The 15023-nt window shown below is 34.0% G+C and overlaps 2 protein-coding genes across 4 annotated transcripts; both read right to left on the bottom strand.

Annotated features, from left to right (window-relative positions):
• Window positions 1-395: 395 nt before the first annotated feature.
• LOC6640771 (sodium-dependent nutrient amino acid transporter 1) lies at window positions 396-5479 on the bottom strand. Of its 2 annotated transcripts, none has more exons than XM_002063944.3 (6): window positions 5297-5479; window positions 2246-2716; window positions 1960-2191; window positions 1523-1897; window positions 809-1452; window positions 396-748 (listed from the first exon to the last, which is right to left on the bottom strand). In XM_002063944.3, exons 2-6 carry the CDS (start codon window positions 2709-2711, stop codon window positions 495-497), a joined length of 1971 nt encoding a protein of 656 aa, XP_002063980.1. In that variant the 5' UTR covers window positions 2712-2716; window positions 5297-5479; the 3' UTR covers window positions 396-494. The 2 variants fall into 2 exon arrangements, with proteins under 2 accessions (XP_002063980.1, XP_023030817.1); XM_023175049.2 differs by lacking the exon at window positions 5297-5479 and adding an exon at window positions 5258-5276.
• Window positions 5480-12059: 6580 nt separating this feature from the next.
• On the bottom strand, window positions 12060-13480 carry LOC26530150. 2 transcript variants are annotated; one of them, XR_006953896.1, is made up of 4 exons: window positions 12954-13480; window positions 12787-12878; window positions 12588-12726; window positions 12060-12522 (listed from the first exon to the last, which is right to left on the bottom strand). XR_006953896.1 is itself a non-coding variant. In XM_023175050.2 (4 exons), the coding sequence occupies exons 1-4, from the start codon at window positions 13085-13087 to the stop codon at window positions 12437-12439; spliced, it is 447 nt and encodes a 148-aa protein (XP_023030818.1). In that variant the 5' UTR covers window positions 13088-13479; the 3' UTR covers window positions 12060-12436. The 2 variants fall into 2 exon arrangements, 1 of the variants encoding a protein (XP_023030818.1); XM_023175050.2 differs by having other exon boundaries at window positions 12958-13479.
• Between the last annotated feature and the right edge of the window lie 1543 nt (window positions 13481-15023).

Below are 15023 nucleotides of genomic sequence, written 5' to 3'. Positions count from 1 at the left end.
TATGAAAAGGAGTTAAGGAGCAGAGCATAAAGCGCCTCCAGCTGCAATTGTCTTGTCGTTTTATAGTTGTTGAGCCAGTTGCTTGTTCTGCCTTCGAATAGAGATGTCACACACACACACACATACCCAGAAACACATCGCTATGGAAAAGTTTTGTTTGTGGCACATGTTTTTCAATTTGCGAAATGAAATTTTCATTGAATTGAAGAAAAACTTACCTTAATTAATGTTAAAAGTTTGACTTTTGCAATTAGCTCGCTTCTGGATAAAGTCAGTTTATAGTTTGACTCCTTTACTACCCACTCACGTTGTCATCCCTAAGCTGAGCCTTTTGTCCTTAGGGCGACTTCATTTGATACTTAAAGAGATTTTTTTTATACTTATTATTATATAAAAAAAGGGTTACTGTGTACATCATAAGCCAAGCATTAGATGGTATATAGTTTCTTATATATATATGTATTTTTTGTTTTTTTTTTATTGCTAATTCAAAGCTAACCAAAGATATTGTCATAGATTTTATGCCAGATGCCGCTGCGTTGAAACATTGAACTGACATTGGCCTGCTGGACATGAAGTTGATATCGTTTAAGGGTATGTGGATCCGAAGGTCCCCAATCGGGCAAAGGATCAAAGGCTTTGCGTATGCGTGAACATAGGCTAAGATGTGAGGGTTGTTTTCTTACAGCTGGTATAGCCCAGAATAATACTTGACCCACACCAAAGGCCGAAAGACACCAGCCAAAAACTGCAAAAGACAATCCAAGTTAAAAATCAATTCAGCAATAGAGGTAGTCAGAGTACTCACCATAGATACCTGGTAGATAGGTATAATCCTTATAGGTCAGAGGTTCATAGAGAGCCAGCATATAGATCAAAATTGTGATCATCATTAGGGGCGTGACAATAGCCCAACAGATGCGATAGTAGAGCGATGTCTTAATGCCCAGCATGAATTCTACATCACGACATAAACGTTTCACACCATAGATCCAGCCTATGGCTATCAATTCGAATATGGCCAAAACTAATGCCACAAATGTGGCACCAAAAAAGTCCAAGAGATTTAAAACATACTGACCACCGGGTGTGATATAGAACAAGCCAAGCAGATAGCCAACAATGGCTATGCCTACCACAACAACCCAGTTTTTGAGATTAACAAACTGATCTTTGATAACTGTGGAAAGACATGAGGCCATGCCCACATTACTGCCAATGCCCAAAACAAAAAGCATCAAAAAGAACAGCACCGAAAAAAGCTGAGGTAACACCTTAAATTTGGCTATGGCATCCGGATAAGAAATGAAAGCCAAACCTGGTCCACCATTAACAACACTCGAGATATCTGTCGTATTATTCTCATACGCCAGATTACCCAAAATGCCAAATATTATAATGCCAGAGAGCAAAGATGTAAAGGTATCCAAAGTAGTTACAATGTTGGCATCTCTATAAAGAAAAAAAACTCAACATCAATCAATCTGTTATTAGTGTATTTATTAATACTAAATATAATTACCTGTAGATATTATGACCAAAACGATTGTATGAGGAATACATGATGATATTGCCAAAACAAATGGCTAGAGAAAAAAATACTTGAGTTACTGCAGCATACCAGACTTGTGGTTCCAAGAGCTTATGCCATTGCGGTTTTAGGAAATATAAAACTCCATCAAAGGCCCCGGGCAGGGTCAAGGATCTTACGAGTAGAATCAACATAACCACATAGGGAAATAGGGCCAGAAAATATGAAGCTTTGCCTGAACTCTTAACACCCTTGAACATAATGCTGGCTATTATGATCCAAGCCACAGCTAAGCTGAGGGATAAACTCCAACTGGGATAACCAATGCCATCATCTATGCTGGGCTTTTCGCGAAGAATTATATTTCTGTCAGAGAGAAAAACAAATTCAAAAGAAACTTTTACTTTTTTAGATATACTTTCACTTACGTGAAATAAAACTCAGCTGAAGTGGTCTTGACCGTGGTTCTGCCAATACTTTGTGGCTCCTGTTCGGCAATGGAAGCAGAGTCCAGGCAATTGGGTCCCCATTCCTCGCGACAATAACTCCACGGGAGAGTGGGATAAAAAGAGTCCACAAAATAACGCAAAGTTAAGGCCATCAAGGTGGCATAGTAAGTGGTTACTATGGCAGTTGCCAAGACCTGACCATAGCCAATGCCTAATGAAGTAGAACATTCAATTAGTTACTCACATTCAGGAACAGCCAACTTACCTCTTAGAATGGGTGAGAAATCATAGACCTTGACGCTGCCACGACTTGAGAATTGTCCCAGAAGCATTTCCAAATAATAAACTGGTTTGCCCACCAATATCAGAACTATCAAATAGGGAATAACAAACGCTCCGCCACCATTCTCCAAGGCTGTGAAAGGAAATCTCCAGACATTGCCCAGACCCACACTCAATGCTATGCAGGACATAAGAAATTCAATATCATTGTTCCAACTGTCGCGTTTTTTGCCTTGTTCTGGCTCTGCCCCAACATTGCTTCCATCTGCAACTCCAGCTTCGATTTGTGCTTCACCCTTGGGCGAATCTTGCTTTTGTTTTTGATCATTCGAATTTGCTTTATACGCTCCCGGTATGGATATGGTTGAGGCATTTAATGAGCCCACATAGGCAGGATTGAGGTAACCATTGTCGTTGTTGTTGTTATTATTACTTTTGCCGTTCTCCATGGCACCTGCATAGAAACCAAAAAATTAAAACAATTCATAGAAAATGTGGTTCCGTTTAACCTTAAACTTAATTTACAAATCATGACTGAAGGTTAGCCTTAACTAGTGGTCAATACTGAGCAAAATTACATGTTACAATTTGGCGCTAACAAACAACATCAAAGTAATTTATGGCAAAATGTTTTACTACGCTCGTAACGTATCGTGTTTCAGATGCCAACCGGTTTTATTTCTTTACAAAATAAGACAAAAACAAAAAGCGAAATCATAGACCAAACATAGCAAAACATAGTAAAGTCAGTGACCCACTGACTCACTCGAATCATTGTTACATAACAGCAAACAATAGCAAATACCCGGTAACCAAATTCATTCAGTAAAAACTGCAGTAAACTGGTTAAGTGCAACAGAAGTAAAAACAAAAAACAAAAAGACAAGAAAAGACCAAGCTTCGAACAAAAAACAGGCTTGCAATTTGCCTGTCAGCGGCTTAAAAGAGCTTTAGGGCTTGCCAGGGACCAGCCATCGAAACGAGTTTCTTGGCCTTTATAAGACAAACGTCACCAGAAATTGGTATTTGTTTCAACCGACACTTTCAATAATTGTATTTGCTCAACTGCTGAAACACATTTGCATAGCCAAAAGTACCCATTAAAAAGGCAACGTAGTTGGATCTGCGAACTATAAAGTTGAACATAAAGATTCGATAACAATACATTTTGAGAGTAAGATGAAAACAACTTTGTATTTTGATTTGTAATAAACTTATAGCATGCAGAAGGCCCTTAAAAACTTACGCCCAAAGATCTGGCAACTCTAAAGTTGAACCCTCTCTATAAACACTTCAGGCCATTTCGTCGAAAACTAAGATTTCTCTAAAAAGTGAACTTACATATTGCCCTAAGGCAATTGCCTAAAGGAAAATAAATGGCTTTTGACCAATTTTAAAAGATAAACATATCAAAAATGAAAGATTTTTATAAAAAACTTAGTTGTTCAGAGAAAAATTAGACGACTATATATAATTCAAAATGCTTTGGTACAAACACTTTAATTAAAAAGACGCAAGAGTAACTTACATAAAGTAGTCATAAAAACTAAACAATATTTATTTACTCGAAAAAACAGCAAATGCACAAAACCAGAACCAGAAGTCTTTAATGGCTAGAAAAACATTTACAAATTAAAATTGTAAGCCTCCAAATCTATTCAAACGTTATAAACTTGTATTTGCTTCAGGAAATCAGATGAATTTTCAACAATTAGAAATATGTATTTATTGTCTTTTAGTGAAAACGAATATACCCATACCTTATATTTCAATTAACAAACTATTGAATAAAGAGGAATGAGATTAAGAGGAAGCAATTTGAAAACCATAAACTAATATGTACATATGTCATCTTTTCATTACTCTGCACAAGGTTGCGGAATTAAAAAGTGAAGTATTATTTCCTGATGTGTTCTCAATCCTTTTTTGGGGGGGGCGTAAACACTTGAAATACTTTTACTTCCCAGAACCTGAAACAAGGCCTACAACTTTAGCTTGTCAACGGGATAAACAACTTTTACTCAATGATTGAGTTGTGCTTTGCTTGTGTACATAGACATCTTCCTTGTCTCTGATTCTTTACTATTTCATGAAGAGCATTTACTAGTCTTTATGCTACATTTGTTAGTTCTCATTGTTTACCTTAGGTAAATTTGTTGCAAATTGTGGTGTCATTTGCGCATGCGCAGCTGCCAGATTGTTCTGGCAATTACATGTAATTGTCTGCATTTTGGAAAGTGAAGGGTATTTTTACTACCAATTATTTGTTGACTGCTACGAAATGTCAACATAAGTATGTGCCAATGCCAACATATGCATGTACATACATACATGCCACATAATTAGTTGGCCCAAAAGTTGGCCAACAATGAAGAAGACACGTTTCTGCTTCACAATGAGAGTGCGATAAAGAAACGAGAAAAAAATGCTTTTGACTCTGGTTTAAATGAATGTTTATTATTTTATATTGGCAAGTCAATTATTTAATTGCACACATAAACAAACAGAGAGAGAGAGAGAGAGAGAGAGAGACAGAGGGAAAGATACACAGAGAGTTGGGTGCCTTTTGTTCTTTGTTTATTGCCTCCAAACGTGTGACAAACTGATAAAATTTAATGAATTTTCATTTAACTAAGAGAGCAAAAGCGACAACAGGTGGAAGTAAGAAAGAGAAAGACAGAAAGAGAGATCAAAAGGCCCTCTTCCTCTTGCTTTTACTTGTTATCCATAAGAATTTTATGACAGGAATAAAGTTATCAGACGTGGCCATAAACCAATTGCGTTCTAGGGGCCCTTGACCCACAAAAATTCTACCAGAACTGTAGAAAATTTCAGCATCTGCCGAAAAGAAAAACTAGTTAGTCACTATCACTAAATCATATAAAGTAGCTAACTAAATTTCCCTTATCCAATGTTTATAGTGTGGGCACGCGAACAACTTTAATAGTTTTTATGGAGATGAACTTTAAATTAAATTCCGGCAAAAAAAACTCACATAAAAAACTAGTTAATTATGTATGAAAAAAATATTTACAGATGTTTTAGCTTTAATTTGTTGTCAGGCAATTTAACATTATTACTGAACAATTATTTCAAATTATATTATATTATTGTCGTCTCTTTTTTTGTTTTGTTTGGTTTGTTTATTATTATTTTTTTTTCTAGGCAACTAATTGAAAACCGAACCGAACTGCTCGCCACGAATGCCAAAAGCTAACTGAGACCCACCACAAGCGCGTCCCACCAAAGACTGTAAAAAAACTTAAAAAACAAAACAAAATAAAAAACATAAAAAAACAAACCGAAACCGACAACAAAAGGTGCCTGGGAACTGGCATATCGACTTGACCTAAGGTAAGTGAAAATATTGTTAAAACTTACAGTTATTTAACTTTACGACTTTTAGCTACCCTGTAAGAAGGAAAACAAGTGTTAAGATATGGCAAAGTTTTTAAGGCTTATGTAAAGTTAATTTTCCTAAGCAAAGCGGAATTTATGTTGTTGAAATATAATTAAGCCGAATTAGTATATTTTGAAAAATCATAGATTTTTAAATAAAAGCGCAAGTAAAGTTAGTCGAGGGTCTTTTATTTAATAATCAGAAAGTGATTGCCACTAGTGAGTTATCTCTTTAACTTATTTCCATAGAACTCACTTGAGTTTTTTTTCAGCTATTTCTAATAAAATAAATGCTTAGCTGTCGTTTCAATTCATATATTTTTCAATACATCTGTACACTAAAAAACATGGCAACTTTTAGACAAAGTAAAATTAGCTAAACAAATATATATCATATAATCGAAAAGGATGTTTTTGGAAAAAGAGTTTTTTACTAGAAATATTAATGAAGCTTATTGTCAAATTGCATTTAGCAGAATACTTGAATCTGAATATGGTTGACCAAAAGATAGTACTTAAATATTCCATCGCACTGCATAACGCGGGTAGGATATAGATAAAGGATCTGCATTTGAAATATTTATTATTCGTACTCCATAACCAGAAGGAGTATTACATGGAAGAAAGTTGCAAACTATTTTTAGGATTTAACAAACAATTAGATGTCTAAAAAATAATAAATTTTACGAAAGCTGAGTCAGCTTGTGATTTATTTATAATGATAATAATTTACTTATTTTATATATTATGTGTTCTAAAGCACGTTATAACAAACGAGACAAAAATCCAGTAGATAGAAATCTAAGCTGTAAATTAAATAAGCAACACGAGTTACAAATGTTCAAATGATTAATGATTCAAAATTTTTCATTACTTACTATTATTTACTAATAACACAATCATTAATCGATTCGGGTTTTGAAACATTTTTCAACATAAATGTATATACCCTTTGACCAAATATCTTTAGGGTATTCAATACCTGTATTAGGTATGCAAACGCTTTGGAATCTTATGTTTGGTAAATTGACTTTTTTCGATTGAGTAATACCTTACTTATTAAACCCAAGACGTGCCTTAAACAAAGACACAAGTTTAGCTTTGTTGTGTGGTCGGGATTCTTCCATAAGGTTCTTTTGTCTTGCGAAATGGCATAAATAAAAGTGGGGAAAACAAGTTTAAGATGTTGATATTCCCTCTCATAAATCAATCAATCTATTTTTGGTAACTGCTACTTGGGTATATCAATATTGCTTTGAAGTCTTTTGTCAAAAATTACAAAAGGGTGCTTTTTTGTTTATAGAGTTCTGGGAACACTCAAGTTTTTATATGGCTAATGCTGATAAGATTCGTTTAGGAAATCTACCTTTTTTTTATAGATGGTGTAATATCGTTTTATGAACTTCAATAAGAGGAAGACAGATAGTGAGTGGGTATGACTATGACTTCATTTGCCAAACCATTGCAATTTCAATTTTAGTTTTGGATTCCGAAATGTGGCCAGCCACAGGAAAGACAAAAGGCAATACCATAACAGAAATGGAGATGTAGAGAGACTGACAAAGAGAAAGTGTTAGAGTAAATATTTTAATTGGATGCAAAATGTTCATCATCTCACATGTGAGTTAAGGCAAAACGCACATTTGGTTGCGGTTCGGCTTTTGGGCCATACTCTGAAACTAGATAGAGATAGATTTTGCACAGATCGAAGAGATATGAAGAGATGGCAGAGATACACATTAGTATAAAAACCAATACAATGACCACAATAAATTTACAAAAATTTTCACATTTTCGAGCCAAACACAACGTGTTGATGAAAACAATTCAATTAAATGATTTTTATATACCTAGACTTTTATAATGGTGCTTCAAAAATTAATAACATATATATGTACGCACAAAAATGACAATTTATCGCGTCTGCCTCTCTGTTAATCAATTATTGTAATTACATTGATTTTTAACGTTTCAATTAAATCACAAAATCCTATACACAAAAAAAAAAGGAAGCAAAAAAAAAAGAAAAAGTGAAATAACATGTTTTTACACTTTTAAAATGTAATTAAATTTTAATAGGGTTAAGCTCAATCAGTGTTCTTCCACCTCTTTTATCTCTCACTCACGTGAACTACTCTGCATTTTTATTCTATCTGTTTTAACTGCTTTGCGTATGTTTTTGGTAGTTATTTATGGCCATCATAACAAATTATTTGCATTAAAAACACACACACACATATATATGAACAATGTGTCGAATGTGTTTAACCCAATTAATAACAGCTAATGCGGTTTCTGTTCTGTTCGCAATGTGAAACATTTTATTCCAAACGATGTGCATTATAATTGGTAATCTATGAAATGGCTATGTCTTATCTGAGACAATGGCGAGTCATAGGAATGCAAAGGTTTTAACGTTTATCTAACTATATAGCATGTTCTCATACAATACATCATGATACATATAAATTTAATTTGATTATAGTACTTAAATAATAGGTCTAATTGCAATGGCTATAAACGACCTCCAACGTCTAGACGTGCAATTATTTTACAGATATTAATTATGTTTAGTAGGTAAACAAGTATTAGTCATTAAAAGACAAATCGCAATAGGATTGACATATAACAAAGCCAAAAATTGTTTGAGACTTAAAATAAAAGAAATATTTGCACAATTATCATACAATTTGCTGTGTACATAATAGGATATCATTTATTCTGAGTGATATGTCTTGAAATCTTTTAATTCTATTGTGAGAAGATTTGCCCTTGTAGGAACTTTTAGCATTAGTCGTTCATCTATTTGGCCTGGTCAGGTCTGATGTTTGCTATCAATATAGCTATTCAGATAAGCTGCATATTTATATATTTTTGTTGGTTGAAATTGAGGCTAACCTGTAAGTGTATTAACAAACTTTGTTGCTGTTACAACATAGCAGCTATTTGAAAGAGTTTTCAGGTTTTGATCCAGTTTGACAGAATTATAGATTGTATTTATTGTATAAAATAATAAACAATCATAAAATAACAAAAAATGTATTAATATAAAAAATAAATAAAATAGTCACCCAATTTTGATTAAATTTGATTGATACAGCCATTAATAGGTAAATTAATCGACTAATATTACTTTCTATAACAATTGAATGGAAAATACCAAAATGTATAATAAAAGTCACTGCTGTTGACCGATGCTTGCTCTTTCCTAAAGATTAACCATTCATTTTGTATATTTTGTATACCCTTAAAGAGGTTTTTATTAAATTTTCGGTCTCGACTCAATAAAATTTATATATTTCTGATCAGTCGAGTCAATCAATCCATGCCAACCTGCCTATGAGAAACTAGCGATCGAAAAACTCACTTTATTCAGAAATATCTTACAATTAGTAAAAATACAGAAAAATCTTGTTAAGTAGGCTTAGCTATGAATTTTTCAGACTATATAAAGAGTGTAAGAGTTTCTTTCTTTATATTATAGATTTTAACCAAAATAATAGGCATTAGTAGGTGGAATAGTATTTAGTCAGCATGAAGGTTATCTTCTAACTCGTTTTTCATGATAATTACGGGGAGTTTGAATAAAGTTGGCCGATATTTTGTCAAACTTAGTTTTTCTTTGTACAAAAAATTAACTCTCATCGAATCCACTTGATTGTCTGTTTTAGATTCAATCTACAAAACATTTGAAAGTAAGCATCATAAAGTGAAATTTTCAAAGCCATCTGCCCCATTTGCCTCCATTTGAGTTACCACAATTTGTCAGCTTCAAACTAATTTGTTTGTTTCGTAGTAGTTAGAATTTACTAATTGCAGTCTACATAATCAACCAGAGCAACGAACTGTAAATTTATAGCCCTCCTCCGAAAAGTGTAACACAAAGTTAACTTTGAGTTCGAGAGGCAGTCAAAGCAAAAAAAAAAAAACAAAAAGTAAAAACCAAAGGGAAAGCCACTTACAACATTTTCCCAGTCATTTATCAAGCGTTAGCAGGGCATAAATCTTAGTCCTGTGCAAATCGGAATGACAACTGTTTAGCCTTAGTAAAACTGGCGAAAACTGGCAAATGGTAAAATCCAAGACCCTTAACAATAATAATGCCCAATGTCACGCAATTGTTTGTGGCAGAGACGTAACCGTCGACGACGACGACAACGATGAAGACGAGGACATTAAATTTTATAGCATTCGCCTGTTAGACATTAAAAACAAAAGACACAGGACACACATAAACAGGACGCCGGGGCTACAGGACACGAGACAAAGTGGCAAACAAAGCAGGACAAGAGCAGGTTTTTTGGCCAGTGGCAGGTTAAGTGGCAAGCAACATAAGTTGACAAACGCTCTTGACTTTTTCCTTAACTGTCCTTTTCGCTGTTGTCCTCATTTTTTGTGTTTTTGGTGTGATTTATACAGTTAAACAAGATGAAATATTTATGATTTAAATTTACTTGCCACACCAAAGTGTCTGTCCTTTTCTACCTCTCTCTCTCTCTATTTAGGGGACTCTGAGTGTCTGCAAAACTCTTGATTTGATTTTTAATCTTTGGTTTATTTAGTTAATTGAATTTCATGCTCAATTAAATCAAAGAACTTTACTTTTGCCCTTTCCCTTAATAGAATGTTTAGACACTTGCCCAAGCATTCCGTTTAGGTCAGTTATTTTGCATATGTTGTTGCGAAATTTGACAAGAATTCTCTTGCCACAAATGCCACAGAATGTTGCCAAAAAGGATATAGAGAATGTTTGTGCTAGAAATGCAATTTCATTTTGTCAGTTGATAAACCTTCTGACAGCTAGTTGATGTACAATGTTGTTTACAAACTTATTTTTTGGTGCAAAATGGAATTGCTGCAAAATTAAGCCATTTAAGATTTTGACTACTAATTACAAATAGCGTCTTTAGATTGGAAAAAAATGTAAAAATTTTGGATAATAAGGAAGTAATAGTATCGAAACTTTTAAAGATTGGAGAGACAGAGAGGAATGACAGCAATAATTTGACAAATTCGAATTTGCCTAATGTCTATTTGGCTGTTTTTAAAAATAATAAGCTTGAAATATTATTTATCACTTTTTTCCTTTATGTCAAGGGCAATACTGAACTAGAGTTTATCAAATGAGTTTCTTAAGTAAAAATGTTAATTTACTGATTTTTTTTTAATATTAAGTTGATTTTTTCTTAGGATCACAGGTGATCACTTTTGTCCTTCAGTCCTTTTGAATTTACGTATACTTCTGTGGTAAGCACCATTTAGGAAACTTGAGGCGATCATCTTTTTAAGTTTCATTTACCAATATAATAAAATATATATTTTAAAGCAGAAATATTGTTTTATTTTTTAATATCAGTATTTCTACTCCTTTAATCTTTGAAATCTTGAGTAGATGAATTAGTAGTCAAAAGCTAGGTATCTATTATACTAGTTTTAGTTGAAGGTTTAGTACCTTATAAAATGCCTATTGTAGTGGCCAATGTTCAAGTTCATGAAGTACTTCTTGCAACATTTCGTTGAGCTATGATGAACCATGGTAAACAGGGAACTAAGCTGCAAAAAACATTCCTTTACACCCTGCTGAACTTTTTTTTTTTCTTTTTTCGTCTCTTGCTTTTTGTGTTTTCTTTTACTATTCCAACACTTTGTGCTTTTGGTTGCTTCCATCGTTGTTCAATATGTCGTCGCCTGCAAATGGATTAGAACATTTGTCAACTTGTGTCAAATTTTCTTGTGTTGTTCAAGGGGTAAACAAAAAATAAAAAAGAAGAATACAAAAGCGTGCTACATCTTGCTTTTTCAAGCACAGCTTGTGGCATATATGCCACAAGTGTTTGCAATTGCATTAATCATACGCCTAGTATGCTCAAAACGTAAATTAAGCTGTCCCAATGCAACACGCGCATACGTCACATTGTCCGCACACATATCAAACAGACTGTGCCATACACACACACATTTTATATAGTATATTAAGTCATTCAGCTGGCTTGTTAAAGTCACATTTTCTGGCAAATTCTATTATATATGTATGTATATAAAACACATCTTTTCTATACTACCAAGTGGCAAGCCGCAGCAGAAGCGGCAAAACGGGCAAACGGCGGCAACGGCTGCCACATGCCATAAAAATGACTACAACACACGCAACAGCAACAACAACAAGAACAATAAGGCAACTCGACTTTAACTCTGCATATTTCGTGCGTATAAAAAAAAAAATACAAAAAAAGGAAATCTGCAATTCATGCAATTTTCATGGAAAATTTGCCACGCAACAAAAAAGAAAAAAGAAGAAGCAAAATAAGTAACACAACTGGCTCCCACATGTGCTCATCCCTACAACTGAGTTTGCCCTCATCCCTCAACCATCTTTCACTCTTTATACTTATATATCTATGTATGTATATATTTGTATGCTTTGAATTTCAAAATATTTGAGTGTGTTTGGCATTTTAAGCGTTAAATTCTCAGTCAACATTCCTTTTGCCACTTTTCCGCCACTTCACTTCACAGACAGTTTGCAGTCTAAGACAATATCTTAGTGAAGGAATAGAATCCAAATTAATTTGCTTAGCACGTGGTTTTGCCCTTTTTCGTTAAGTGATAAAGTTTTTTCTATTTTTTTTTTTTTTTTTTGTCTTCATGTTTTCAAGATTATGTTACGAGAACGTGAGCTTTCACTTGTTCGGTCTCTCTCTTTGCATTGTTTGCTGTTGCTGCTGCCTTTGATGTGGCCAATCAATATATGTATGTATAGCCCCTCTCTGCCTTCTCAAGCTGGTGAAGTACCAAATACATCTCGCTCCTTCAATTCTTTATAATAGGTATAAGCAAGAAACCAAAAGGCAGGGGTGGCAACTAACGAAATAAAAATAAGTAGGCAATTAATAGTTATTTGATAACAATTTAGATTAACAACTTACTATGCAAAGGTATGCCAAAATATATATAAAAATTAAGGCATTGAAAGTACCTGGCTATTATGACACCGGCCAAGGTGAATGTTACTACGAACAATGTGGGTATCAAAATTAGATAAGCCAAAACACAAGTTGAACGCTCCTGGCAAGTAGAAAAACACATATAATTTCATCAACGATTGTTAAGACTTTTTATTTATACTTTGCTAGCGCCAATAACTAGAATTAAATCAGTCAATATTTGTGCGACAAGTGTTAGGGTTACGCTTATGGCTAGCCAGGTCAAAGATGTTTCTAAAACAAAAAAAGAATTTTTTTAAATATATATAATCTTTAGATCTCTTTAGATATATGTATGTATGTACATACTTACCGCACTGTGACTCGGTGGCCCATTGAAATAAATAGAAACGTAATAACTCGAGCATTAGATCGGCCAAGCCCACATATATGACAGATTTTTGTAAATCTTCAGTTGAGCATTTACGGCACAAAAAATGCATTTCTCTAACTACTTTTTCTTGCTTACTCCCCTGGGTTTGCTTTTCTTTCAGACTTATCTTGTGTTATGGTTAAGATAATCTTCAATTTTGGCTAGTATTTTATTGAGGCCTTGTTACTTGGGATGTTGCTGTTGTTGTCGTTGTTTTGGCTAATTTATCATCGATTGTGGATAATTTTGTTTCACTGGGCTCATCCAGTACATCCATTTTAATGGTCTTGCCAGCTGGAGTAATAACCAATATATGCATTATGCTATTGATTCGGTAAAATTTGAAGAGCCTAATAATTTGTGCATAAATTTCCAACTCAAAAAAAAAAAAAAAAATTTGTATTTATTCTATAGATGTTTTGTATCCAATTAGTAACTATTTTCTGTTTAACTGAATTTCTTTACATCATCTTAGACATGGCCTACCTGTTTAATAGAAGTTGCTTAAAGCACCTAAATAAACTTTAGTATTTATTCACTTAAAGTTTCAGACCCAAAAGAATTAAGCGAAAACAACTGGCAAGAAGATAAAAGCAAAAAAGAAAAAAAAAATGAGCCCGGCTTTCTTTTTATCCTTCCGTTTTGCTGTGGCAGATTTGTGGCTAGAAAAGAATTTATATATACTTACATACTTATATGTTTAGGCCTTAACTCTTACCAATTCCGCTTATATGTGGCTGGTTGGCTTGAGTTCTCGTCTCTTGTTTGCCTTTAACGGCATGTGGAAAGTGGAACATAATTAATTCAAATTAATTACAATTTGTGTGGAATTAGAGCTTGCGGCAAGCCCACATAAGATAGACAGACAGACAAACAGGCACATTTTGAGTATGGGGAGACTAGACCAACTAGACTGTGGCCAGAAGGAGGGGAGAAGGAAGAAACATTTCTAATGTGTTTGGTTGCCTCTTCAATTTTTGTTTTTTCCTTTTTCTCTCCATCTAAATATGCAAATTTGTTAACTAGGCATCTGGCCTATTGTTTGCCTGTAACCCAATTAGTGTTGAAAATTTTGCAACAACGTCATAAACTCAAGTGGCCCAGAATTCCACTCGTCTGCCCCTTCGTTCCAATGAGGTGAAGCCCCGCCAATGGAGGGCGGGTCATTTATAAATCAATTATGCAACGATTGCATGCTCATTAGTGTCAAACTCAATTAACGCTGTGACAGTTTTGTGCCAAACGTGCAGAGAAAGGGACGATTAAGCCACTAAATGGTCAAGTTGTCAGCTCAAAATTCTTAATTGCTTATTTTAGATGGTAATTCCAGAGTTTTTTGTTTTTTCAAATTAGGAAAAATAACATGAAAGTGAGCAAATGTGATACGTTGCAAATTAAGCTGGCTAGTATTAAGAAGCGTGTACCACATGGCGTATGTGTGATATTGGTTTCATTTAACTTCGTGATGCTAAATTTTGGGCCATTTCAAAAAACTTTGACATAATTAGCTGTTTGATAAGCCTATAATACTTTTTAAATTTCTAAGCAATGTCTTTTAAATTTATCAAACACTCAACTAAGTTCATTTTGCTTCAGAAAACTATATGATCTAGACTCTGTTTTATCCGATACTATAAAGTATAACTTAATCTATGCACAGAACTTATTGGAAAATATTGATTTAAATACAGTCATTAAACTTTTACCAATTCCTTTTTAAGGGGGGAACAAATTTTTTAACAAGATTTTTCTTTTCGTTATAATACTTTAAATATTTGCTAAACATTTTTTCCATTTTTGCTGCTTCACACAATTTCATTTGCGACCTTCAGCACTTTGGGAAGACTTCATTAAATATGCCATTTTAGGTTGGTAGGTGTGGGGAGGGATGCGGGTATCGTGGGGTAGGACAAGGGGTATGGACAGCGGTCTTAAAGCATTTTCAATGTGAGTGAGGACAATACAGGACACATTTTCCATATTCTCTGTTCAGTCTGTAAGGTTTT

Source organism: Drosophila willistoni, assembly GCF_018902025.1.
Source record: "Drosophila willistoni isolate 14030-0811.24 chromosome 2L unlocalized genomic scaffold, UCI_dwil_1.1 Seg168, whole genome shotgun sequence".
Taxonomy (NCBI): domain Eukaryota; kingdom Metazoa; phylum Arthropoda; class Insecta; order Diptera; family Drosophilidae; genus Drosophila; species Drosophila willistoni.
This window is presented reverse-complemented; position numbering and strand designations above follow the sequence as displayed.

Bases quoted from the DNA above. Each gene is read 5' to 3' on its own strand.
- LOC6640771 (XM_002063944.3), bottom strand. From the start codon at position 2,711: ATGGAGAACGGCAAAAGTAATAATAACAACAACAACGACAATGGTTAC. The intron at 1,453-1,522 runs GTAATTATATTT...TTTTCTTTATAG, and splicing joins TTTGGTCATAATATCTACAG to AGATGCCAACATTGTAACTA. The intron at 749-808 runs GTGAGTACTCTG...TGTCTTTTGCAG, and splicing joins CTATCTACCAGGTATCTATG to TTTTTGGCTGGTGTCTTTCG.
- LOC26530150 (XM_023175050.2), bottom strand. From the start codon at position 13,087: ATGCATTTTTTGTGCCGTAAATGCTCAACTGAAGATTTACAAAAATCT. The intron at 12,879-12,957 runs GTAAGTATGTAC...TTTTTGTTTTAG, and splicing joins GGCCACCGAGTCACAGTGCG to AAACATCTTTGACCTGGCTA. The intron at 12,727-12,786 runs GTATAAATAAAA...TCTACTTGCCAG, and splicing joins TAGTTATTGGCGCTAGCAAA to GAGCGTTCAACTTGTGTTTT.